The sequence below is a fragment of the Halichondria panicea genome, chromosome 1, assembly GCF_963675165.1.
Source record: "Halichondria panicea chromosome 1, odHalPani1.1, whole genome shotgun sequence".
Classification (NCBI taxonomy): Eukaryota; Metazoa; Porifera; class Demospongiae; order Suberitida; family Halichondriidae; genus Halichondria; species Halichondria panicea.
In genome coordinates, this window is record NC_087377.1 from 17,752,184 (window position 1) to 17,777,351 (window position 25,168).

General features: G+C 42.1%; 4 protein-coding genes across 5 annotated transcripts; 2 read left to right on the plus strand and 2 right to left on the minus strand.

Moving 5' to 3' along the window:
- Positions 1-612: 612 nt before the first annotated feature.
- On the minus strand, positions 613-7,044 carry LOC135343487 (hemicentin-1-like). The gene is made up of 12 exons (XM_064540444.1): positions 6,810-7,044; positions 5,915-6,238; positions 5,258-5,854; positions 4,860-5,150; positions 4,359-4,706; positions 4,068-4,273; positions 3,773-3,872; positions 3,344-3,640; positions 2,873-3,032; positions 2,540-2,706; positions 1,984-2,069; positions 613-1,004 (listed from the first exon to the last, which is right to left on the minus strand). Exons 1-12 carry the CDS (start codon positions 6,874-6,876, stop codon positions 942-944), a joined length of 2,706 nt encoding a protein of 901 aa, XP_064396514.1. The 5' UTR covers positions 6,877-7,044; the 3' UTR covers positions 613-941.
- A 68-nt stretch (positions 7,045-7,112) lies between these two features.
- On the plus strand, positions 7,113-15,607 carry LOC135343450 (neogenin-like). 2 transcript variants are annotated; one of them, XM_064540430.1, is made up of 15 exons: positions 7,113-7,270; positions 7,395-7,658; positions 7,722-8,015; positions 8,079-8,366; positions 8,507-8,590; positions 8,865-9,550; positions 9,683-9,914; positions 10,812-11,090; positions 11,497-11,808; positions 12,222-12,596; positions 13,025-13,378; positions 13,899-14,138; positions 14,400-14,819; positions 14,977-15,022; positions 15,377-15,607. In XM_064540430.1, the coding sequence occupies exons 1-15, from the start codon at positions 7,216-7,218 to the stop codon at positions 15,465-15,467; spliced, it is 4,020 nt and encodes a 1,339-aa protein (XP_064396500.1). In that variant the 5' UTR covers positions 7,113-7,215; the 3' UTR covers positions 15,468-15,607. The 2 variants fall into 2 exon arrangements, with proteins under 2 accessions (XP_064396500.1, XP_064396501.1); XM_064540431.1 differs by lacking the exon at positions 12,222-12,596.
- Positions 15,608-15,851: 244 nt separating this feature from the next.
- On the minus strand, positions 15,852-22,601 carry LOC135343541 (signal recognition particle receptor subunit alpha-like). The gene is made up of 12 exons (XM_064540507.1): positions 22,397-22,601; positions 21,988-22,071; positions 21,415-21,552; positions 20,649-20,884; positions 20,121-20,280; positions 19,844-19,923; positions 19,530-19,720; positions 19,094-19,266; positions 18,480-18,690; positions 18,149-18,234; positions 17,661-17,840; positions 15,852-16,186 (listed from the first exon to the last, which is right to left on the minus strand). Exons 1-12 carry the CDS (start codon positions 22,511-22,513, stop codon positions 16,061-16,063), a joined length of 1,782 nt encoding a protein of 593 aa, XP_064396577.1. The 5' UTR covers positions 22,514-22,601; the 3' UTR covers positions 15,852-16,060.
- Positions 22,602-22,686: 85 nt separating this feature from the next.
- Positions 22,687-25,066, plus strand: LOC135343628 (uncharacterized). Its single transcript, XM_064540603.1, has 3 exons — positions 22,687-22,840; positions 22,936-23,162; positions 24,569-25,066. The coding sequence occupies exons 1-3, from the start codon at positions 22,780-22,782 to the stop codon at positions 24,914-24,916; spliced, it is 636 nt and encodes a 211-aa protein (XP_064396673.1). The 5' UTR covers positions 22,687-22,779; the 3' UTR covers positions 24,917-25,066.
- Positions 25,067-25,168: the final 102 nt, after the last annotated feature.

Consider the following 25,168-nt stretch of genomic DNA (forward strand, 5'->3'; position numbering starts at 1 on the left):
GGTTCCTCAGATATGTTTGGTACAAGATCATGGAAAAGTCAACGTTTTTCTGCTATTGAGATTTGCATGCATACAGTGTTGAATTTTACCTAAAAAAAGGTCATCACTTTTCTGTGTATTCTGCAGAAAAGGGGGTGGGGCTGGTCAGCTAGCTACTTGTTACTAGCTAGCTTAACTCACCAATTCTAGCTTTCTAATGCGAGCAGGTACCACTCTATTATCACACAGGGACCTGCACACACTGTGTATACCGCTGGAGGTCAGGTTGCAGCCTCCCAGCCGTAGTCTTCGCAGAGCGTGGTTGCCGACTAGAGCCTTTGCCAATTGCTTCGCTGCATCATCCCCCAGACCGCTGTGCTCGTAGTTTAGGGCTGTAAGAGTGGGGTAGTTGCTATGCAGTCTTTCCAGGTCTTCCAGTAGCTGCTTGGACACATAGGCATGCATGCACCCATCTATAATTCTTATTAGACTGGCGGCGACAGCCAGGCTTTTTAGCTTTTAGGCTAGTGTTTCAACCCGCGGCTTGACCCCGAAAGAAAACAGTACTCCAGACACAAGGTGGCGTCTTTGAGAATGATATTATAGACGCCCTAGATATTAATACCCACTATACCGCAAAAAATCAATAATAATAATTTTTTTTTTTTTTGCTTTTTTATATTTAATTCTCATAGACAACACAAAATTTAATTTGAATTTATACATTATTTTACACAACAAAAGAATCTATTTCTAATAAATGTGTGTAAATGAAAAATAATAGTGAAAATAGATAGTTCGAGGGAGCAACTGCATTAAAAACATTATGCACTATAAAGAGTATTCAAGAAACTAGAATCTATAATAATTATAATATTATTTTATATTATACTCGAGACATTTTTTTCCCGGGTAATGAGAAGATAACATTTGCCTATAGAGAGAGTTGCTCATGATTCTGTTCACACAAACTGTGCATCTTCTGATAGGAAATCGTCGGGGCTAGGTCTGTAGTCACCGTTGTCCTGTGGGGAGGGTGTGTGCAGTGTGTGGGCGGGTGGTGAGGGTGTGTGAGGTGTGTGGGCGGGTGGTGAGGGTGTGTGAGTGATATACAGCTATGGTGTTAGAATACAAAATCGGGCTGGGGAAATATTAAGCACGTAGTACAAGTAATACTATTTTAAAGGTTTCCCCCTCTGAACATGAAAATGAATCACTGTGTGTTTTCTATCATACAAATTCCTGTGAACACATAACTACAAGCGTAGGGAAATGCCTCCAGCTATTTACAGGGAAGCCAATCACATTTCAGCATCATTACACAGATTTCAACACTTCAGGAATACATGGCATTCCAAAGTTTGCCTAAGATGGTATACATACGAACAGAACATGAAAATCACTGTGTGTGTTCTATTTTATAAAATGGTGTGTACACATGACTTCATGTTTAGCCTCTAGCTATTTACATGTGGCATACAGAGAGAACTTCATCATCTTTATTCACAGGTTTCACAACTACCCACTTCAAGTGTATGGAATTCCAAACGTTGCCTATGATCTAAGTCCACTATTGACAGTGACACATACCAGTGTTGACCAGATAATACTAGCCCCCTCTCTCCCATTACACTGTACCACACACAGACACACAAGCAGACAACTCCCACTGTGTGAATATCATTGCTCAATTGGGTGTAACAGACCGTGAATGTCGCTAATTCACTTGGCGGAGACGCAACACAAACATTAGCACCTACTCGTCCTACACACAGGGGGCACATAACACACACACGCCCACACAGTACATGTACGTAAAACAAGGCCTCAAAGATCTAGAACTTCTGTTGTAAGCATACTTAAGCATCTAAGAAGTGAGTATTCAGTCCATTAGTTTTTTATTTGAGCTCTCTCACCCACACCCACACCCACACACACGCACACGCACACACACACACACACCCACACCCACACACACCCACACACACACACACACATACTTACTCGTCTGTAAGCAGGAGCACCCACAAAAGAGTCGGTGTCCGGAGGAGGCACTTTCATCATCTCAATGTCATCACCTCCGAGTGGAGCTAGGGGCCAAAATAATAATATTAAATGTTGGGTATGACTCGATCAGGTTACAACTTCAACTATCATGTAGCTAGCGGTGGGAAGCATTGAAAAGAATTATAATTTGTGTATATAAGTATTAAGTTTTGTGTAGGGTGGTCCCAGAGTTGTATAACTTACATAGACTAAATTATATCGAAATTAATGTAAAACTACATGTAAGAAATCAGTTATTATGAGTCAGAGTATACAGTAACTATTCTTTCTTAGAAATAGTAAAATTAATACTAGGGAAAGTTTCTTGAAGTATATAGTATACATGTGGACTAGGGGACTAGGTTTTGTCAATTAGTCCGACTATACAGAACTTATTTTAATGGGAGACATTGCAAATGCACACTCACTGTTGTCTAAACAAACGCTTTAAAGGTTGCATAATTCCTGGCATACAATATACGTGGTCACCAAACTTAGACGCACACACACGTACCTCCGTGTGGGTAGTTGGGGGTGGGCTTATACATGGGAGGAGCAGCAGGTCGAAGTGCAGGCAGACTCTCATACTCTGGGCTAAATGCCTCGGGTTGTGCCACATCTTCCTCATCACTGTCTCTGTCAACATTGCCACGTGGATCAGCGCTATAGTCAGTGTATGATCTATACAGAGAAAAAGGGGTAAGGATTATATTATACGTAGTTTTCTCAAAACAAAACAAAACAGTACTACTATATATCAGGTTTCGAATGCGACGTTCTTTTCGATTGCAATTTTTTTTTATCGCAATCGAAAGACACGCAAAGAGTATATAAAATAGGTACTCACTTTCCCCCTGAGACATTGTAGGGCGCCAGATCAACTGATTTGGAGCTCCTGGCACACATGTAAACGCACACCAGGAGGAGAATGATCAATACAATCACTAAGATGAAACCAGCACCCCCGGCTGCTATACCGATGATCTCCGCCAGAGATAAGCCAGCAACTACAGTGAGTATATATAAACTATAGTAAGTCATTTTGTACATGCTATAATGGAGTACATAGAAGAAGTACCAATAACCAAAATTTGAATTGGCTAATTCGTAAGCTACCAACATTTGAAGTATTGTATAGCGCGAAATTTTCGAGGTACTTATCCTCTGAAAGCATTCCGTTGAATAAATTTCGTGGGTTGAATGTGCTTATTGGAAACACTCTCAGGCCACGCCTTCAGTTAAGCTAATTTTCGTGTAGGACTGCTAACCCACGAAAACAACAAAAATAAAAAATTTCGCAGCATACTTCATAACGTACCTAGGCCTGCATTGACCTCCACACTGATGTCCCTGGTAACTGTTCCGGCTGGATTAGTCCCCACACAAGTGTATGTACCAGCATTGGCTGATGTGGCACTGTCGATAGTTACTCGAGACAGAAACAGGTTGCCAGAAGGCGTAACAATACTGATATCCTCTCCTGAAGAGAGCATATTGCCACCTTTAAGCCACGTAATTGTCGGTGTGGGGATGCCCATGATCTCACAATCCACCTCCAGTTCAGCGCCTTCTATTGTGTTTGGTGATGAACTAAAGTTTGTGACGAACGGCTCGGCTGTAGAGGAGGGGGGGGGAGGTAAATATGTGTGTGGGTGTGTGTGTGTGTGTGTGTGTGTGTGTGTGTGTGTGTGTGTGCATGTTTGTGTGTGTGTGTGTGTGTGTGTGTGTTCCCTATACATTGACTTACTGCAAAATACAAATGGCTCCTCGGCAAATTCAATAGATTCACTTGAACGTTCACATCTGTATATTCCAGCATCTTCCGTTACAATATCAGACAGTTGTATCTGAAGGAAAAGAATGGGTAGGTGTAATTAACATCTGGATTTCAACCAATCACAGAACTTGTATCTAAGCACACCATTGGAAAGGTAATTCTGAGAGCTATTGAATGCATCAATTAGTTTTGAAATTGGACAAACTGAACACAAATTATGAGCTCTCAAAGATAGCTACCAAAACAACCGAAAAAAAAAACTCACTTGGTCGGCAAAGGTTTGTGAGACTCTTAGGAAGTTCCCCTCTCCTGGAGTGATGATGTTGCGCCCCATTAGAAATTTTACTTCAGGCCGTGGGAAGCCATTGGTTTGGCAAGTCATGGTGACAGTGCTGGCGTTGAGTAGACACATGGCAGCAGGGTTATCAATAACTGACAAGCTCAATGAAGAAATTGGATCGCTAGTGGCAACTGGAGGGGAAGAATAAACCATAATTATAAAGATGAGGTTGTTCACACTAGTTTTTATCTTAATAATTATTGTATATAATTATACCTGGTATAGTAATGTACACGGCTGAAAGACTCCCACTTCCAGCGAGATTGCTAAAGGTGGCAAAATAAGCTCCTGATGTTTCATTGGTCAGATTAGTCACGGTCAACATAAACGTGAAGGGAGATGCCGCATTAGTATCACTGCAAGGGTTGGTGATAGTGTACTTGTCTCCGTTAGCAATGTTCGAGCCCTTGAAGGACCACTGTACACTCGGGCATGGGTCAGCCTCCACAGACACAGGTACTGTGACCATGGTCCCAAAGTCACCCATAAAGAGAGTACCAACTTGTCTGTCTCTCATTGCTCCAGCAATGGCAGTCTCATTGAAAGCCAGGGCAATGGGTGCAACTGTGTAATGAAACAATACATAACATTTTTACATTTAATTATAATTATTAATTTTTTATTATAATGTGAATTTTACCCTGTACTTGTACAGGAATTAAATACGCAACAAATATAAGCTGACATGTACATACAAACAAAAGCAATGGTTGTTACCTGGAGCTCTGACCTCCAACAACCAGGCAGCATTATCTTCAGACACTATATTACTGACAAAGCACTGGTACACTCCAGAGTGACTGACTTGAGGGTTTTCAATAGTTAGCATAGTGTCGTCAAAGACAATTCCAACGAATGAAGAGTCAACTCTATCTCCATTGAAGTACCACACTGTTGAGGGTGCAGGGAAGCCAGTGTTGGCACAGGAGAAGGAGGTAGGCATAGCAGAGCTTGATCCTACAATCACTTCACGTGAGTCCAAGGGATCCATCATTATCATGGCTCTTTCTGTATGTGTGGGTGTGTGTGTGTGGGGTGTGTGTGTGTGTGTGTGTGTGTGTGTGTGTGTGTGTGTGTGTGTGTGTGTGTGTGTGTGTGCGTGTGTGTGTCCTTACGTTGCACTGTGACTGTTCCACTACTGACAACATTGACTTGGTTGGATCTGCATTGCAGAGTGACCAGAGATGGGGGAGGAGGTAATAAATTTGTGATCGCACCTACTGCTCCTAAGGCAGGAATTTGAACACCATTAAAATAGAAAAGACAAGCACGATTTGCTGTCCCTTCTGAAGAAACATAGCTGAATTCAAAGTTATCAGTCGACAAAGCCGTGAGATCTCCTATTTCCTTGTACACAAAATTCGTTTCATCTAGTCCAGTACCATTGACAAAATACGTCTGAGGGCTTCTCTCTGATCCGTTCATTCGAGCATTGCTTACTTCACAGTGATACTCGTGTGGGAAAGTCTCAATATCTCGAATGTAGGCCCATCTTCCACCCTCCAGAAACCTTATGGCATTACCGTCTTTGTCCTCGACTAAAGGTGCTACAAAATCGTCTTGAAACCACACGATGTCTGGAGGTGGCTGCGAGTCCCCAACCCTGCACTCAAGAGCTATGTCGATACCAATAAGCATACCAGGCAATGGAACAGCAGGTGCAGTGGGTATAAACGTACGCTCTTCCTCAGCTGGCATAAAGCCACCGAAAACTGCAAAGAAAGAAAACGATAAATACAATTCTTATAATTATAGGAGCATGAATTGCTTACATGCATAGTGGACAGTGATGTCTCTACTACGGATGGTTGCAATGAAGCCAGGCTCTCCAATGGTGTTAGTAGCCTCACAGTGATAGATAACTCCAGCCGTGGAAGCATAGTCTCCCTTAGTGATATTTTGAAACAAGAAGGTACCATTCGAAAGCACAAAACTAGCGTCAACCACGTCATCTCCCCTGTACCAAGTCACGGTAGGTGTAGGGGTCCCAGAAACATCGCATTGTAGGCTAAGATCTGAATTAGATCCATCAGCGTTGGTTGCAAAGACAACCACATCTTCTTGCTCACTGTTAAAGCTAGGAGCCACTCCTACCTCTGTATGTGTGTGGGAGGGAGTCGTTGGAATGTATTTAACAGGTCTCTCTACTTGCTGAAACGTAAACTAATTGATAGACTAACACACACAGACATGTAACTAAGCAGCAAGACACATTTTAGGAAATGTGTTGCCTAAGGGACAACAAACCCCGGTCTATTGAATGGTGAGACATGTCATGTGATGTTATAGTTCGTATACTTTATCTGAGGTACACCACACACCATATGGGTACGTGTATTCACAAACATGTGTCATATCATGTAGATATAAAAGGTATGATATTTAATGGGGGTACCTTGCGCTTGCTTAGTGTAAAAATAAACATGTCTAAATTTGTTCGATAGATTGTAACAAAGCCGGCTAAGCAAAGCTATACCTTATGTCCTATTTCCACCCCATTTTTCTCTGTACATATACAAATGAATATGTTCTATACTATGCAAATTGTGTCCTGGCTTTATAATTACTATTAAATATTGTGCATGTACTATATGTGTAGAAGTATGACAGCTGGCAGTAACTAACTAACTAACGTAACGTAACTACAAGCGCTAGCTTTTAACTCACCCGTGTGTGCGGCTTGGCTATAGCCGATAATTGTAGCCGCTATAAGAAACGCTAACGTCCACTTCATCTTGTCCCGTCCCTCTTGGAGCTGCTTCTATGATTCTTGTCTGTATTATTGGTAGTTTCTTGAGCTGTTTGTCTGTTTGCTTGAAGCTTGTAAAAAACGTGTAAAATATCCACACCCTAACGCTTCAAACCACACATTTTAATTATATTCATTGCTAGTTAATTGGTGGAAGTTTGTATTGCGCATGCGCACACTCATGTGGGCGTGGTACCAATGTGACAGAAGTGTGGGCGTGCCTCACTGCTTGTCTGCACACACTACTATACTCAGCAAAACAATACCGTCTTGCAAAGCCCTAGCTAGCCTAGCTCGAGTCCGACTCTCTGTGCTTGTCTGAACATGAACTACTACTTCTATATTAGCCTAGCTCTACTGGCATACACCACTGCTTCAAGTAAGTTGTGTGTGAATGATTACAGGCATAGCTATAGTTGGCTATACAAGCTGCAATGCATGAGCTTTTAGACACAACATGATTCATTGTATTATTATAATAACTATCTACTGTACTCCTACAGGAGCTCAGACAGTAACTCCAGAGCGTGCCTTTGCAGTCAACAATGGCACAGTGACTTTGTCCTGCCCAGCAGACTCTACCTCTTGGTTGAGATACAATGGCAACGATTTGACACCAGTGATAGCAGGGGATGGTGTGGTTTTGAGGGGAGCTGAGCTTATAATCGAGGGATTTCATGCACACACGCATGCAGGGAAGTATTACTGCATCGCTACTAGCAACGGCATGACTACAGTATCATGCCCAGCTGAGATAATTCATGCACGTAAGATGCTTCATTTAAAATCTAAATTACATATTTGTAAATATATTTTTTATCGTAATTCAGGCATTCAAGCATCACCATTTCCGGTTAATCCTGTCGATACTGTTGTCAATGTGAACGGCACCACGATGATGACCTGTAAGCCTCCGCCTAGTGAGCCTGCCCCAAACATTCACTGGAAGAAAGATGGAACAGACTTGAACCTCCAGTCGGACGCAAGACTCACTGTCCTTGCCACTGGGAACTTGTATATTACTAACACACAGTTGACTGATGAAGGGGAGTACCAGTGTATTGCTTACAACGAGTTCACAGGGGCTACAAGACGATCAATCATTGGAATGCTCACTGTTTCCTGTAAGTTTTGTAGTTTCTCATTCCAATCGAATTGTGTTGATACTCTCCCCCGCGCACTTGCAGATAACCTATTGACCCCTGTCGTTCCTAACGTCACCATCACCCCCGCCAATACTCTAATTAAATCGCTCGGAGAATCTGCAATATTTGAATGCACTGCATCTGGTTTCCCACCTTCTGAAATACGTTGGGAAAAACTTCATTCACAGATCTTTCCTTCCACTGCAAGCGTGCTCCAATCTGGGTCGCTAGTAATTGACCCCGTGACCTCTGACGAGGGTGGTGTATATCGATGTATTGCTCGTAACAGTGAGGGTGAGATGTACAGTGATGTGAGGCTAGAGGTCAAAGGTGAGAATAGGTGTTAATGTGCTCATGCATCACACTGCATGTGGTAATGAACTTATTCATAGACAACTGATCAACGTGAATATCACACCACACACTGCACACACACACACACACATCACACATATATCACACATACACAGGTCCGCCAGACTTTACGGAAGAGCCATCTGCGACAGTTGCCATGGGAGACATGTCATCACTATCCTGGACAGTACAAGACGAAGGTGAGTCACTTATAGCCATTCTAATGGCATTGTATAGCACTCTTCTCACTTTTTTCTTGGAATGCAAACCATTAGAGAAAGTACAACCTGCACTACAAAGCTACGTACACTGTATATAGTATAGGCTGTGTATAGAGTAGCATTTCTGCTTTAACATTTATTTCTAGTGAGCTAGGTGAAAAGGTTCGTTAGGTGAAGAGGTTTGTAAAATAATTATTTGCAGAATGACTGCATAATAATGTGCTTGCCTACTATTAATAATTGTGTCCCACAGGTCCAGTAAAAGCTTTGTTGTTTCATAATGGCCGTCTCCTGGAATCAATGAGTAGCGATAGCGGACTCTCCATCACACACGCACTCAGCCAGTCCAGTGGAGGAGGAGTCTATCAATGCATAGCAGAGGGGTTGTATGGGTGTTCTCAAAGCAGCATTGTCGTTAATACGCCTCAGGGAACAACGCAGGGCCCTACTACCACGGCTACACCTCAGGGAACAACGCGGGGTCCTACTACCACGGCTACACCTCAGGGAACAACGCAGGGTCCTACTACCACGGCTACACCTCAGGGAACAACGCAGGGTCCTACTACCACGGCTACACCTCAGGGAACAACCCAGAGCCCTACTACCACGGCTACACCTCAGGGAACAACGCAGAGCCCTACTACCACAGCTACACCTCAGGGAACAACGCAGGGTCCTACTACCACGGCTACACCTCAGGGAACAACTCAGAGCTCTACTACCAAGGCTACCAGTAGTCCAACAGAAAGTACATCAACGACAGCTGAGACCACAGCTACGACTCCAAGTGCCACAGATGCGAGTACTGTTAGTGCTACGGGTACGAGTGGCACAGACAATGATATTGTAACAATCGCTACCACCATCTCTGAGACCACACAGTCTACGACAGATGGCCTCACAACGAGTGATAATTTCCCTAGAGAGATGATTGCAGTGAGTCATGATTGATGCTGGTATCAACTTACAGGAATGTAGTGCATTAATGCATGGGAATGTGTGATGTTCCATACATGTATATAACGTGTGATTAACAACATTGAGCCACCCACCCTCCCCCGTATGTAGGCGTATCCTGATTCGATAGAGCTGAACGGGCCCGTTGAGATAGTTTGTGTGGCTACTATAGGAGCTGGAGTGGTGTGGTATGGACCCTCAGGCAGTGTGTTGCCTAGTCACGATGTAGTCGCAGATTTAAACGTGATGAATACCACGCTCATTGTGGATAGCCCGGGGACGTACACCTGTAGGGCTATGTGGGGGGTCTTGATGCTCAGTACCAGTGTCACTGTGACAGCAGGTGAGGCTGTGGGGGGTGGGGTGGGAGAGGAGGGAAATTTGTTCAATTTTTGATGCAAAGTTAGGTAACATCATTACAGGGAAAGACCAAAATTAGCTATATGCGTAAAGAACTGGATGCCCTAGCTGACTTATATTATTATATAGACTGTAGGAATTTCACTTTCAATTGTTATATACATGTAATAATTCATGCAGTAGCACTTGTCATAATTATGGTATGCTTAGAATAAAGATATATTGTAATGTTCAAAAGGGGGTCACAATTGCAACTCTATATAGCAAATTTGTTCGCTGTTGACAACTGTCGAGTCTTTGTTGCATGATTAATGAAGTTTGACAGTTTCTCATGATTAATTGAATAGCTAGTGTCCGGTTTGTAACATGAGAATAAGTGAATGGAATGACTGTGGCCGGCTCATCTCATCCATGGCTTCCATTTTCTGTTCTGTGTGTTCAAGCTTCCTGTCACTATAACAGCTTGCACATCATTTATGCATGCAGTTTATACAGAACATGCATGCAGACCATCGCTTCTATTCTCTGCATGCATGTGTGTGTGTGTTCTTGTCGTCACTATTTAGCAGCTTACACATATCTTATGCAGTGTAATGTTCAGTGCATGCAGTCCTAGAGAGTAGAATAATTATTGCATGTACTTCTCAATATTATTTTGTGCAAATTTGTAAAAGTTTTGATGCTTATTTTACAGTTCTAGTATGTGCATGTATATTACCCCCTCGTGTATATTACGTTACCCCCTTGTGCATACGACCCCTCCATGTATATTACCCCCCCTCGTGTATACTACCCCCCTATGTACGTAACCCCCTCGTGTATACTACCCCCCTATGTATGTAACCCCCCGTGTATACTACCCCTAACCGCCCCTCCACAGCTCCACTCCGTGTGCTTGTGAGTGACTCTTTGACGGCCCGTGTCGGAGAGCCAGTCGAGCTGTTGTGTGAGGGTGAGGGGAGTGGAGTGGGCGTAGAGTGGAGCCGTGTCGAGGGGAGTCTCCGAGAAGGGGGTGTGGTCAGTAGCAGCGTAGGTCAGGTGACATCAAAGTATCAGATAATGGCAGTGACAGTTGCTGATGACGGTGACTATGTGTGCACAGTCAGATCGCCTTATTTTGAGCAGCCATTATATGCTATCATCACCCTAACCGTACTAGGTAAGAATACTAATTGTTTGTATGCATGTGTAATACTTCGGCTGCACTTTAGCTTACGTAAATGGTGTCTGTGTGCATGTTTGTAATGTCGTCTTTCCTGTGATACCTTATTAATTAGACTGTCAGCATATGTCAATGCTCCGTGTTCAAATAAGGATTATACAGGATATGCATGTGCCCATAGTAATACTGGTCAGTGGTGGACTGGTGGTTGGTACTAACCCAAAATATAGACCTAGCTGCATTATAGTAATTATATGCTCTAAATTAATAGGCAAATTATTTTGTGTGTTGAATTGAGATTGAGGATTGGAAATAATGATAGCCTCCATTTTAATTATTATTATTATTATTATTACGCATGGGCACTGATGGTGGTATTGCATGTTTATGTTTCTCGTTGCAGACCCAGTGGTGCCAATTGGACCTCCTCTGCTTGTCACCGCTGCTGTGTCACCCTCGGGAGGTGTACTGTTGTCCTGGCAACCACCACAGACAGACTCGAAACTACTCGGCTACAAGATTAACTACGGGAACACACAATATCCACCGACAATGGTAGCCAGAGAATCGACGGCAGTAGACAAGCGTACGTTTGGTGTGAGACCAGATATTTTCCTCGAGTATGGCGAGGTTGTGACGGTGGTGGTGTGGGCATACACTTTACAGGATGAGGGGACGGAACTGAGGGTGGTGGTCTCTCCAGCTGGCCTCGTGGGTAAGTGAGTTCAATTTAAGTACGTAGAGCAGCATATTTGAATTAACGGCCATAACTTTAGTTCTGTTGGTCCAATAACGTTAAGTTTATGATTTTTTTTAAAGAGTCTTTTTAAGTGATGTGTTTAAATCCAAAAATGTTTTGGGCCATAATTCGGCCTTGGACCATAAGCTATAATCCATGGTACGACTAAAATTAATTGGCAAATACTTTTATCTCTCAAATATAAACTTTGATGACACCATTTGATATGTCTCTTTCTAAGCTTTCAGAAAATCAGAAAATCGTTAAATTTGGACCATCAGAACTCTAGTTACAGAGCTAACTCTAGTACTTTTTCAAAATCAAAAGTCTGCTTTAATATACGTATGTAGCCCTGCTACCATGTGATTGCCCCTACCCCCCTTGTGTAGTATCCACGGAGTCTCCTACTGGCCCCCCTCCCACTGGCCCTCCTCCCACTGGCCCCCTTCCCACTGACCTCCCTCTCATTGGACCTCCTCTGCTTGTCACCGCTGCTGTATCACCCTCGGGAGGTGTACTGTTGTCCTGGCAACCACCACAGACAGACTCAAAACTACTCGGCTACAAGATTAACTACGGGAACACACAATATCCACCGACAATGGTAGCCAGAGAATCGACGGCAGTAGACAAGCGTACGTTTGGTGTGAGACCCGATATTTTCCTTGAGTATGGCGAGGTTGTGACAGTGGTGGTGTGGGCATACACTCTACAGGATGAGGGAGCAAGGCTGAGGGTGGTGGTCTCTCCGGCTGGCCTCGTGGGTAAGTGATGGGAGTGAACTAGTTCAATTTAAGTACGTATAGAGCAGCATATTTGAATTTACGACCATAACTTGAGTTCTGTTGGTCCAATAAAGTTAATTTTATGATTTTTTGAAAGCTTAGGAAGAGACCTTTCAGATTATGTGTTTAAATCCAAAATTTTGTTGGATTTTTCGGCCTTGGACCATGAGCTATAATCCATGGTACGACTAAATTGGCAAATACTTTTATCTCTCAAATATGAACTTTGATGACACAATTTGATATGTGTCTTTCTAAGCTTTCAGAAAATCATAAAATCGTTAAATTTGGACCATCAGAACTCTAGTTACAGAGCTAACTCTAGTACTTTTTCAAAATCAAAAGTCTGCTTTAATATACGTATGTAGCCCTGCTACCATGTGATTGCCCCTACCCCCCTTGTGTAGTACCCACGGAGTCTCCTACTGGCCCTCCTCCCACTGACCCCCTTCCCACTGACCTCCCTCTCATTGGACCTCCCCTGATACTTGTTAATCAACTTGCGCAAGACGGAGGGGTACTGTTGTCCTGGCAACCACCACAGACAGACGCGAAGCTACTCGGCTATAAAATAAACTACGGGAATGCACAAAATCCACCGATAATGGTAGCCAGAGAATCAACAGATTTAAAAACAGCATATTTTTGGGCGAGACCGGAAATTTTCCTTGAATATGGAGAGGATGTGACAGTGGTGGTGTGGGCGTACACAATACACGATGAGGGGGCGGGACTGAGGGTGGTGGTGTCTGCTGTGCAACGTGAGTATAATATATAGAGCCGGAGATTTAGGATTGTTTTGTACGTGCGTGAGAATGCTTTTAATTAGAGCATTATAATTATTATTGCAGACGTGTATCTTAGTAAACATAACTCTAGATCTCTCTCTACTTAGTTAACCATATTAATTATCATTAGGGTATTGTGAAAACAAAGTCTGTATTCGTACAATCATGTATTGTGATATGTCTTATAGCTATAAATAGTGCAATTGAATATTGCAATGCATTACACGCTAAATTACATTGAAATAATAGTTCAGCTATGTGCTCAGTATGTTTGAAGTAAGTGGCTATTTTTCAATCAAATTTGCCTCCTTAATGTATAGTAAACTAAGAGATGGTTATTTGTGTCTAGAGGTGGTTAGTACCAACCACCACCACCGACCAGTGTGGACACATCCCTGCCTGGTAGTTTATTACCTACGTATACATACACAGTGGCTACGTATGACAAGAATACTGAATAAACAATTAATTTTTATTTCTCTTCTTTCTTTAGAGATTGTCAGGAGTTGTTCCGTTAGCTCCGCCCACACACTGTCGTACACTTCGGACCACCCCCTAACATCTCTCACACACGTCTGCACAGAGGCACACATAACACAAGAGCTCGATCACTCAACAGCTAACGGTACCGTTGCTCTGAACAATTTGCTACCTTCGTGCTCATACGTTTTTCGTGTGACCTACGAGGACGGAGAGACTGTGTCATGTGACTACACCACCCCCTTTGATATAGGTGAGATTATGTGATAATCACATGACTAAAATTACTGTATATCGGGTTTCGAATGTGCGGTTAATTGATTGTGAATGAACTGTACATGCAGCCTGATGGCGTTTCTAACTATTGCAAATTGCATGAAAAGCATGGGAAATTGCATGCACATGCTCACTCTTGTGTGGTTTGATTGCGATTTATGCGAAAACTCACAATTCGCAATTAAAAAACGTTGCATTCCGAAATACGGCAAAAAATAACAAATTTTTCCCCCTGCAGTTGATATTTCTGCCGACGTACATCGCCATGATAATGGATCTGTTTCGCTTCGATGGATTTTGCCTGTGGCACTTCGTAATCAGTCGCAGTTAGTGGTTGACGTTAATTGGGGTAATGGATGGGTGGGTGTGGTCTCAGGAGAGCACCTCCCTGTAGCTATTGAGAATCAAAAACAGGAATTTATTAAATTACGTTTCACTCTTCGAGATTGGAAAGGCGTGGTTTTCATCTCTGTACCAATCGCCCCAACAGAGATCACTACGACCTTTGACCCAACATTGACCTCTGAACTCAAGGCAACGGACCTGGCATTGCTGTACGGAGTGATATTCGGAGGGCTGTTGGTTTTGTGTACGGTGGTGTTGGTGGTGATATTGTCTCTAAAGTACGTCCAATCAACACGGAGGGAAAATGATAAAGGTTTGTGAATTGTGGTTGTGCTAAGTAAAGGAGCCGATACTTGCTTCACACCCACACACACGCACACACACACATGCACACCCTCCACCCACCCACACACACACACATGCACACCCTCCACCCACCCACACACACACCCACACATTCTTGTGTACAGTGTCTGATGACAAAGAGAAGGAGCGAGAGTATTTCAGAAGAATGAGGTAAGAATTGAGCTCTTTTTGAGCAGCCATAACTTTAATTCCGTTGATGAAATATTTTATATGTTAATTTTATGATTTTTTGAAGCTTAGAGAGAGCAAAGCCTTTCAGATGATGTGTTGAAATCAAAAGTCTATTTTTGGGCCTGTTTTTGACAAAAGACTGGGATTTTCCTGAAAATGGAAATTATAGCCCGTTCCAAATTTGAGATTTTAGCATCCATCTGAATGGGCGCTTTCATAAAATCATAAAATCGTTGAATTTGGACAATCAGAACTCTAGTTACAGAGCCAACTTGAAATGATATTAAATTGTGTACCTCCCTTCCCCCCCCCCCCCCAAACACACACACACAGTTTGGAGCGGGTCTCTGTCAACTCTGTGAAGCGATCAGCACAATCTCTGGACAGCAGGGCGAGCAGTACTACCACGGAAACGGACATTTAAGCCAATAAACAACTCATAACTGTTATCCCTATATCATGCATGTATCCGCTATATAGTCTGTTGTTTGTCAATAAATAATAATTATCAAGTAATATAATTTTTATTCATTTGTTCATGACATGATATGACATGTTAATTAAGTATACTACACCCTAATAGGACACACTCTACACTGATAAAACACAGACATGCATGCTTTTGATTCACCCATGCAGTCAACCTTTGCATAAACCATTAGCAGACCATCTGTTGGTTAGCTTCCACCAAGGCATGCTTGTATAATAATTACTCTGTGTGCTGTATAGACGTGTTATTGGTTGCTGTGGTAGCTAGCTATAGTTACTCAGTGTGGTGTACACGAAATCAAATCAATTATTCACCATGCAATTATATGCAGTCATTAGCAAATACGAAAGTATATGCACACATCTTGAGATCAAATTACACAATTGAAGCTCTACTACACTAGCTGTCCATTGTTCTGTCAACTATAGTTTCTTTTTTCCTCTTTCACTTACATTCAAGCTATAGTGAACTAACTAATACGTGACTACTATATCAACTAAGTTACTACTCAATACATGTATATCCTTTCACTGGAGCAGTAGTGACACTACAGCTGATGCATTCAGACTCTTCAGGTCAGTGTACCTCTGTCCTGTGCCCACAAACACTATCGGCTGCCCGGTCGTGTACGTCATAGAGATAGCTGCACCCACCTACACAAGAGGGGGTGGGGGCGTGAGGTTAAAGTTCAACTATTGCTGAATAGCTTAACAATAATTGTAAGTCCACAGAGTGAGAACTAGTGGAGTGTAGTGAACTGCAGTGGAGGTGTGGGTAGTGGAGGTGTGGGTAGTGGAGGTGTGGGTAGCGGAGGTGTGGGTAGCGGAGGTGTGGGTAGTGGAGGTATGGGTAGTGGTGTGCCAGACTTTCTAAGTGGTGGCTATTTTCAATCATTAATTATACACCAATTTTCCTATTTTAAGTAAACTAGCTTGGCCTAAGAGATGGTTATTGTTGTCTAGAGGTGGTTAGTACCAACCACTACCACCACCAGTGTGGGCACATCTCTGTGTGTGTGGGTTAGAATGGAAGCAGGTGCAGTGATGATCACACAATACAAGGTTCCTTTATTACAGTAACTGTGATTATAGGTACCTTCAACAATAGTTAAACTTTAAACCAACTTCCTAAAACACACACACACAAACTCACACGCACGCACACACACACACACACACACACACACACACACACACACACACACACACACACACGCACACACACACAAACTCACACCCACACACACACACACACACGCACACACACACGCACACAAGTGGAGTGTGTCCGTACACATAAGTAAGCTCTACCTAACGAGCTGAATCAAGTACATCGATAATCTACATACATGACAGTGTACATAATATTAAGGGAGTGTCTGAAATTGTCGCATGATCAACAATCGTGTGTACAAATGACCAAGCCTAATTGAGCAATGCTAACACACTTAGCCTCACAGAATTACCTACATCCTTTAAACTCACTTGAAAAACACCCCTTTAATATTAGAGACAACATAAGTCCACCACTAGCTACAGTGTACACAGTGGGACCACACTATAGGCTCTGTACACTAGCTACAGTGCACACAGTGGGACCACACTATAGGCTCTGTACACTAGCTACAGTGCACACAGTGGGACCACACTATAGGCTCTGTACACTAGCTACAGTGCACACAAAATATGTACAGTGTACCCTTGGCTCAGAGAACTATAAGACAGGTCACTTAGGTCAACTAAGTCTGCTCTTTTGCTCTATAATGTGAAGTGTTATACTAACCACCTCTCAGGCCTAGTTTATAAAACAGGCAAATTTGTGTATTGAATTTAGCTTGAGGATTATCGGTGTGGTTCGACCCCACCGAACCTCTTTGAAGTACACTAATGGACAAGCAAACACTTGGTGAGAGGGTGTTCGGTGGGGTCGAACTACACTGAACACCTGTAGAACACCCTCTCCAAGTGTTTGCTTGTCCATTAGTGTACTTCGAAGAGTCTTGGAACTACATTAATGGACAAGTAAACACCTGGAGAGGGTTTTCTACAGGTGTTCGGAAATAGCCACCGCTTTGATGAACATTCCAGGCACAGCACATTATGACAATTACTCCATTTTCTAACAAACCTTATCATCAATGGTATCAAACTTGGTGAGGAGAATGCCGTCGATGATTTGCGTGACTCCATCCCCTTCTGAGTGATCGGTGAGGGCCCTGTTGAACTTGTACAGCTGATCGACTGCCTCGTTTCCCACTAGAGCCTCACCCACGAATAGGACCAAGTCAGGACAGTTGACACGAATCAACTGAAGGGAGGGAGTACATTGTATCTCTTATTATACCGTGTAGTGGGTATATTTCGAGGGTATACATTTTCGCGGTTTTCGCTGATTAAGCATGTACCGCAAACATTTATAATAATACTAGCAATTTTAATAGCATGCATGCTGCCAAAAGGCTGCTATTCAGCAAAAATTATACTTTCTAACGGTCTTTTGGTATCGACCCTTTACCATATCAATCCCTCTAATAAAATAGCAATAGTACAGTAAACGACCTTTACCAATATATATATGGTAAAGGGTCATCACATTAATAACAGCGTAATGCTCACCTTAGCCAGTGACCTCATGAGTGGTTCATTATCCTGCATCCTCCCGGCAGTGTCCACTAGGACCACGTCACATCCCTGGGTACGAGCTAAAGGGGGCGTGGCAGGGGGCGTGTATCGTATTACTAGAATGTTTTGCGAGCATCAACATATGCAAACTTTGCGAGGGTTGATCAATTCGCAACAATAAAATCGCAAAACTACGTATAAAAGTAATTGAATACGAAACTGGGGGAACAAGTACGGCTAATTACAAGCATGATCTATATATATAATTATAATTATATATCAAGATGGCCTAATTAAACTAAAGTATTGTATATAAGAGACTCACCGACGTGTATAGCTTCCATGGCAACACCGGCAGAGTCCTTGTTGTACCCCTGATGGAAGAGTTGTATTTTAGGTGGTTCTCCCTCGGGTGTTGGGTGTAGTGTGGAGAGATGAGAGGTGTGAGTGCGCAACTGCTCCACTGCTCCAGAGCGAAACGTGTCACATGCGGCGATTAAAACTCGGTGATCATTCTCAAGCAACCAGAAGGCTATCTGTAGTTGAACAAACAATAATTAATTATGATTTTCAAGAATGCTCTTAAAATCTTAATTTTTATTTACCTGATGCTTAAGAAATTAAAGAAAATGGACAGCACAATATCTAAACACGCCATATTATAGAGCTAGGACAGAGCTACAGAATGGATCTTTTAGTTTGGTGATTGGACATTCTACACTCAAGTTATGGGCCATCAAAAATAGCTTCCAAAACAGCTCATCGGGAAAAAACACAAGGCTATAGCCTGGTGGAAATGGACAAGCAAGCAAATCAATTTAAACACGCCATAATAATATATTAAGGCATGCACACACACACACCCACACCCACCCACACACACACACACGCCCACACACTAGCTTTTACACATCTCATACTTGGTATACTGGCACACACCTTGGCAAGGTTGGTAGACTTGCCGACCCCGTTGACCCCACAGAACGTGATGACGTACGGCCGTCCCTTGTCCGCTGCCTCCTCTACATCTCTCAGTATATCAATACGACGTTTCGGCCGCAAGATCTGCATGAGTGATTCCTCCATACTCGCTCTCACTGTGGACTTGACCCCTACACAGAGTGCAAGTGGAGCCCGGGAAGTTAGCGGGATATTATTATAATTATAAGCAATCACAACATAAAGTGTACATGCATCTCTACAACTGACAGTAAAATACAAGAAAATCTTTTCTAAGTAAGTGCTTTTTCTGAAATTGGCCTGTTTTCAAAACTTGTGTTAGAAACGTCTAATTTCAAAGCTAAAACATACTAAATTTACTAATACTAAATGCCTAAATTAATATACACAATTGATGGTCATGTTATAGGCGTACCAGTGAAAGTTCCGATGATTTTCCCTTCTAATTTAGTAGCCACAGAATCGCAAAGTTTCTCTGCGATGGCCGACGCTACGTTCTTAGTGATTAGATGGTCCTTCATCTTGTCTAGTGGAGCAGCCATTGACTCTCGAGTGATGGTCTTACCCACTCCAAGACTGGTGAACACTGAGAATATACCGCCCCCACTGTGTGTATGTGGTGTGGATGTGTGATGTGTGTGTGGGGTGGCTGTGTGTGTGTGTGTGTGTGTGTGTGTGTGTGGAGTGTGTGTGTGTGTGGGTGGAGTGTGTGTGTGTGCGATTGATTACCTTTCTGATTTGGCCTTTGTAGCTGCTGACTCTGATATTTTGAGTGGCTCTACACTCCTCATGTTCCCCACAGGAGCAAACTGTGAGGTAGGTCACATGATCATCACATGACACGTACAAAACTGTAGTGCTAGAAATGTATGCGTGATACAGCTATTTATGCAAGCGCCTATAAATTTGTGTCGCACAATTTATTTATTATTGGCCTTTATTCAAGGTCTGTACAATCCTCATTAAAATCACGAAATTAATAGTATATCAATAAATTATTACTCACGTCAACATTAGCAGAATGGTGGGTGAATTCCGGTGCTTCTGATTGGTCGGATCTGTCGAGACTGGCCGCCTCCTCTTTGCTGACCACACCCTCCCATTTCGTGTTCTTCTTTTCCCTCTTTATTGTCTCCGCTCGAGGAGAGCTCTTCGCAACAGGAATCCTGTTATACGTAAATAAAAAAACTTTTGATATTGAAGGGATTTCCCGAAATTTATACCGTGTTTCGATTGCGAATTTTCACATGAATCGCAATCGAAAGACACACAAAAAAAGTGAGTATGCAATTTCCCATGCTTTGCATTCAATTCGTAATAGTTAGAAATGCAATCAATGCTTGCGTAGATAGTGTCATTCACAATCAATTAACTTCACATTCGAAACCCTAATATACGGTATACGTATATGTTGTAAAATAACTTTCAACATTGAATCTAATTAAAGGTATTTCCTATGTAGTTGTAACATACAGGTACTGAAAATGGTACACTAGCTTCAAATAAAGGACGCCCTCTCAAAAAATCGACTCACTTTTTGGCTATTTTCTTGCCCCTCCCTCGAGTTCCCAGTTTTGCGAGTACGATGTTCTTTTTGTTGTCGTCTATTGCCTCCTTTGCTACTTCCTCTACGGCATCCAAGACGACAGGCGGGGGAACGTCCGCCGGTTGACTCAGCAGAAGACCGTCAGTCTTCGGTTGAAATGCTCTCATCTGCTTTGGCTTGAGAGATTCTTGTCGAGTTTCATCTTCCAGCGTTGTCAGTAGTAACTACAGTGCGTAGGGTTTAAAGGTTAATTAGTAGTTACGCGTGCGGGAAGGGGGTTCAAAGGTTAAGCTGGTAAGGGGAAAATGATCTACAACATGTAAAGCACTTCAAACGTAAACACATGACATAAAAAATCAGTAAAACAACACAGTGAACTATGTCATAATGACAGCAGCTATTAGCTATTATAAGTTAAAAGGTTAGTTCCTTACACACACAATGACTGTTAACAATAAACTGATTGATATACACTTTTAGTTTAATAATAAACTGAGGGGTGGTACCATTTTTGAATTTTCCCTCAACGTATACACTTGCACATAGCGTATAACTGGAGTATAATATTTGGCGAATGAGCCATTTAACGCCAAGTCAGTGGCTACTACAGCAATGACGTTGTGTCCACCAGAAAACTTTAATTTGGCAGTTTTTAATTTAGAGATCTTTGACCCGCCAAATTGCCAAATTAAAACACCCACCAGTTATACGTTACATGTAGTAACACAATAATAAGTATAGCATATAATCTTGCCTTGAAGGTGTTGTCAAAGTTGACCTTCCGGAATGATCCGCTGGACACCTCGTTCTTGTAGCGGTCTCTAAACTCGAGGGACACTTGATCCAATAATTTGTCTACGTAAGACAGTTTGATAATCCTCTGGTACACAGCCTGAGGGGAGACGGACACAATTAATGAATGTTTCGTCAATTATTATTATTATTATAGTACATAATTATCATAAGAACAGAGATTACTGTATAGTTGATGTAATTACAACGTACAACCGCCACTCTAATTATACGAAATTTTAATATTTCGTCAATAGAATTATCACCATAATTATACATTTATTTGATAACGTACTTTTTCATTTTTCTAAAATTAATAAGACAATAAGGCGCCACTTTTTTAGACTTAATGTTGTATGGAAAACAAAAAACAGCGAATGAATTAATTTTTATATGGTGATATAATGATGGGCGAAATGTCCAGGGGGCGCATAATTAGAAGGGGGGCCTTATTTTGAAAAAGTACATGTAACGGTAGCCTCGCAAAAACGCTGTAACTACATTAACGAGTCAGTACAGTAATAATAGAACTCACCACAAAAACGAGTTCAAATTCATTGTCCAGCCGGAACTTGAGTGTGAGACTGTCGTGGTTGTACGCGCTCACTCCTCCCCGCTCCTACAGATAAGCACAGTCATGTGACACCCACACCACTACAGTCACTACCAGCACAGTTATGTGACACCCACACCACTCAGTCTCGTGGGCCATACGTGAAAAGGAAATGTATGTGGCCCGCGAAACTGCCATAACATTATAGCTGCGCTGGGTGATTTCCATGGAGTCAAAACATTCGTTTTATATTAGTCAGTTTGTGAATATTATTTTTGTGCAATGATCACTTCATTCGTGGGTAAAATATTTGTACTTATCCAGAAATTTTTGCTCCACAAAAATTACCTGCCATACGGTATTATAATTATAGTATTTAAACAAGGCTTACCTGTAGAATGACAGACTTGATGAGAGCATTGACAGCGGAGGTGAGAGTAGAGGCTGTAGGTTGGAAGTACCAGAGGACTATACCGCCCTTGGTGAATATAGTGAACAGATCTAACATCTCTAGACAAACCAATCTTCCTTTTCTTTCTGTTCCTTTTGTGTCTGTGGTTTATATTTCCACGTACGGTTAGAAGTTTCCAATTGGAGCCCATCACCAACAATAGGTTAAAGGTCATTAGTTCAAAAGGTTCAAAAGGTCAAAGGTTAGTATTATCCGTTTTATAGAAGTTATTCAGACGACCTTTTACATTGCTTCTGTTATGACAAGACTAAAAACAAAAGAAAGAGATCTGCAGTGTTAATTAGCTAGCTAGTCAATGAATAATGGAGTGCTCCAGTTTGTTGTGTCTTCTTTGCTCGTTGGCAGTTCTCCCAGCCACTATTGGTAAGTGCAATGGGTTTGGTTGTAAACTTTGTAGCAGTTTATTTGATCCTTTTTCAACTAAATTGAGCTTACATTGTAACTATTTTTATTTGCAGATGGCCAATCTCCTAGCTCTGTGATGGCGTCACTACCAATGACTACCCCCATGGCCACGCCCACTGGACCACCCTCCTCAACACCGAACCGTCAACTCTCACTCATCATCGGGTTACCTGTTGGAGTGGGACTGGCTGTGATTGGTCTGGGAGTGTGTCTCCTCTGGTTGACATGTTCAGCCTACTGCGAGAACAAGGATCACACTCGCACTGCATCATCCAATCTGGTGGGTATATTTTTGTTTATTTATTTTCTGTTTATTTTATATTTTATCAACAAACATACGGATTACTGCAACGTACATGTGTGTGAGAAGGGGAAACTATAGCAGATTAGTGATGTGCCTACACTGGTCGGTGGTGGTGGTTGGTACTAGACAAAAATAATCATCTCTTCTTTGGCCTAAAAGACAAATTTGTGTGATTGGGGATAGCCACCACTTAGACAGCAGTGCACTATAAAACATATTCATTTTATAACCACAGGAAGTTGATGATACATTAATTTGTTAGGCCACAAAATAGAAACACTGCTAGACTTTTACTGCTCAAGGCTGTTTAGTAAAAATCAACCGATTTTATTTCTGTTTTAGTGTGGCTCATTTTTTCAACCACTCCCAGTTTTGCAGCCTGAGTTATATAATTATAGCTCATAGTTGATCCATAGCGATTTCATGTTCACTAAAAAATGCCGGTGAAAAACATTATAGAATGGAGTAAACAAAGGCTTAGCTACAATCTAGTATGGAGTAGCTTCTGATTGTCTAAAGGATATATATTCTTGAAACTATTCATGTAAGTGAACAGCTATCTATTATTATACAGACAATGTAGTGAGGTTAACCATGCAGAATAGACAAAGCAAAACAAAAAGCTGTTTTGTGCCAGGTACCTTATTATGTGTGGTACCCGCCAGCAAATTGTACCCCGCTACGCCACGCCCATTATTTCTCTTTTAGTGGCCTAATATTACTAAGTATTTGTTTGTATAATAGCCTCTTTATTGTATCTAACTTTGCGTACAACTGACTTAAATGCGTGTTATGCATGGTTTCTCCAGCATGCGTGGTGTGTGTGTGGGTGTGTGGGTGTGTGGGTGTGGGTGTGGGTGTGTGTGTGTGTGTGTGAGACACAGTTGAGACAGATTTTTAAGTACTTCTTTTAACGATGAAGGAAATGCAGTCAGGGATGTTCCCACACTGGTCGGTGGTGGTGGTTGGTACTAACCACCTCTAGACAAAAACAACCACTTCTTAGGCCTAGTTTACTAAAATTTTGAGATTGAGGATTGAAGTGCTTCTAGTAAACACAGGAAGTTGATGATGCATTACACTAAGTGGTTTAATGTGTTCTTGTGTTTTGTTCTCAGTATGTTTATGTCCAACTCTGAACTGACTAAATGCAGGCTTCTAAACACCACATATGCCCACTGTGTGTGTGTATGTATACAGCTTCATATATGACACATACACATGTACGTAGCTACTATGTCCAATTTTGGTCGTTTTCCATACATCTAGAGATGATATTAAATACCAACAGTTTTATATATGATCTGCTCTATTGATGTAATACATTGTGGGAGAGATACGTATCCTATTTTAATATCCCTTACCTCCCCCGTACACTGCAGCCGATGTCGTCCAATCGCAGTGGCAACCATCCAGCTCACAATTATCATAATAGTAGCAGCGTCGGGGACAGCCGGTCCTTTGAACCATCTCCGGCAAGGCCGAAAACACTCAATCCCGCGAATACAACAGAGGCACAAGAAGACACCACCACCAACGCCACTAACAATCCAGAGCAAGTGGACTATACCAACAGTCAGTCTGAGAGGCAGTCACATGACTCTGAGAGGCAGTCACATGACAGTTCACCATCCGTGGATCATGGCAGCATGTTTGATATTACTCTAAAATCTCCCGAACCAACTGATATACCCGTAAATCAGCAATTCGAGGTCAGCATGCAACATTAAAGACAACATGAACATTCTTATTAGTAAAGTTTTTTTAATGACCTTTTTGTAGCCCTCCCTCCCTCCATTGAATTTTGTACATTGCAAAACAGATTCTATTACAAAACCGTGTGGTATTTTAATTATAAAATTATTCATAGCCAACAATAATTATATTCATGATCAATATTGTTTTCCTACTAAACTCAAACACAGGCCGCGTAGAAAGACCTGGATTCGAGGCTATCAGTAACATCCCGTACATATTCTAAT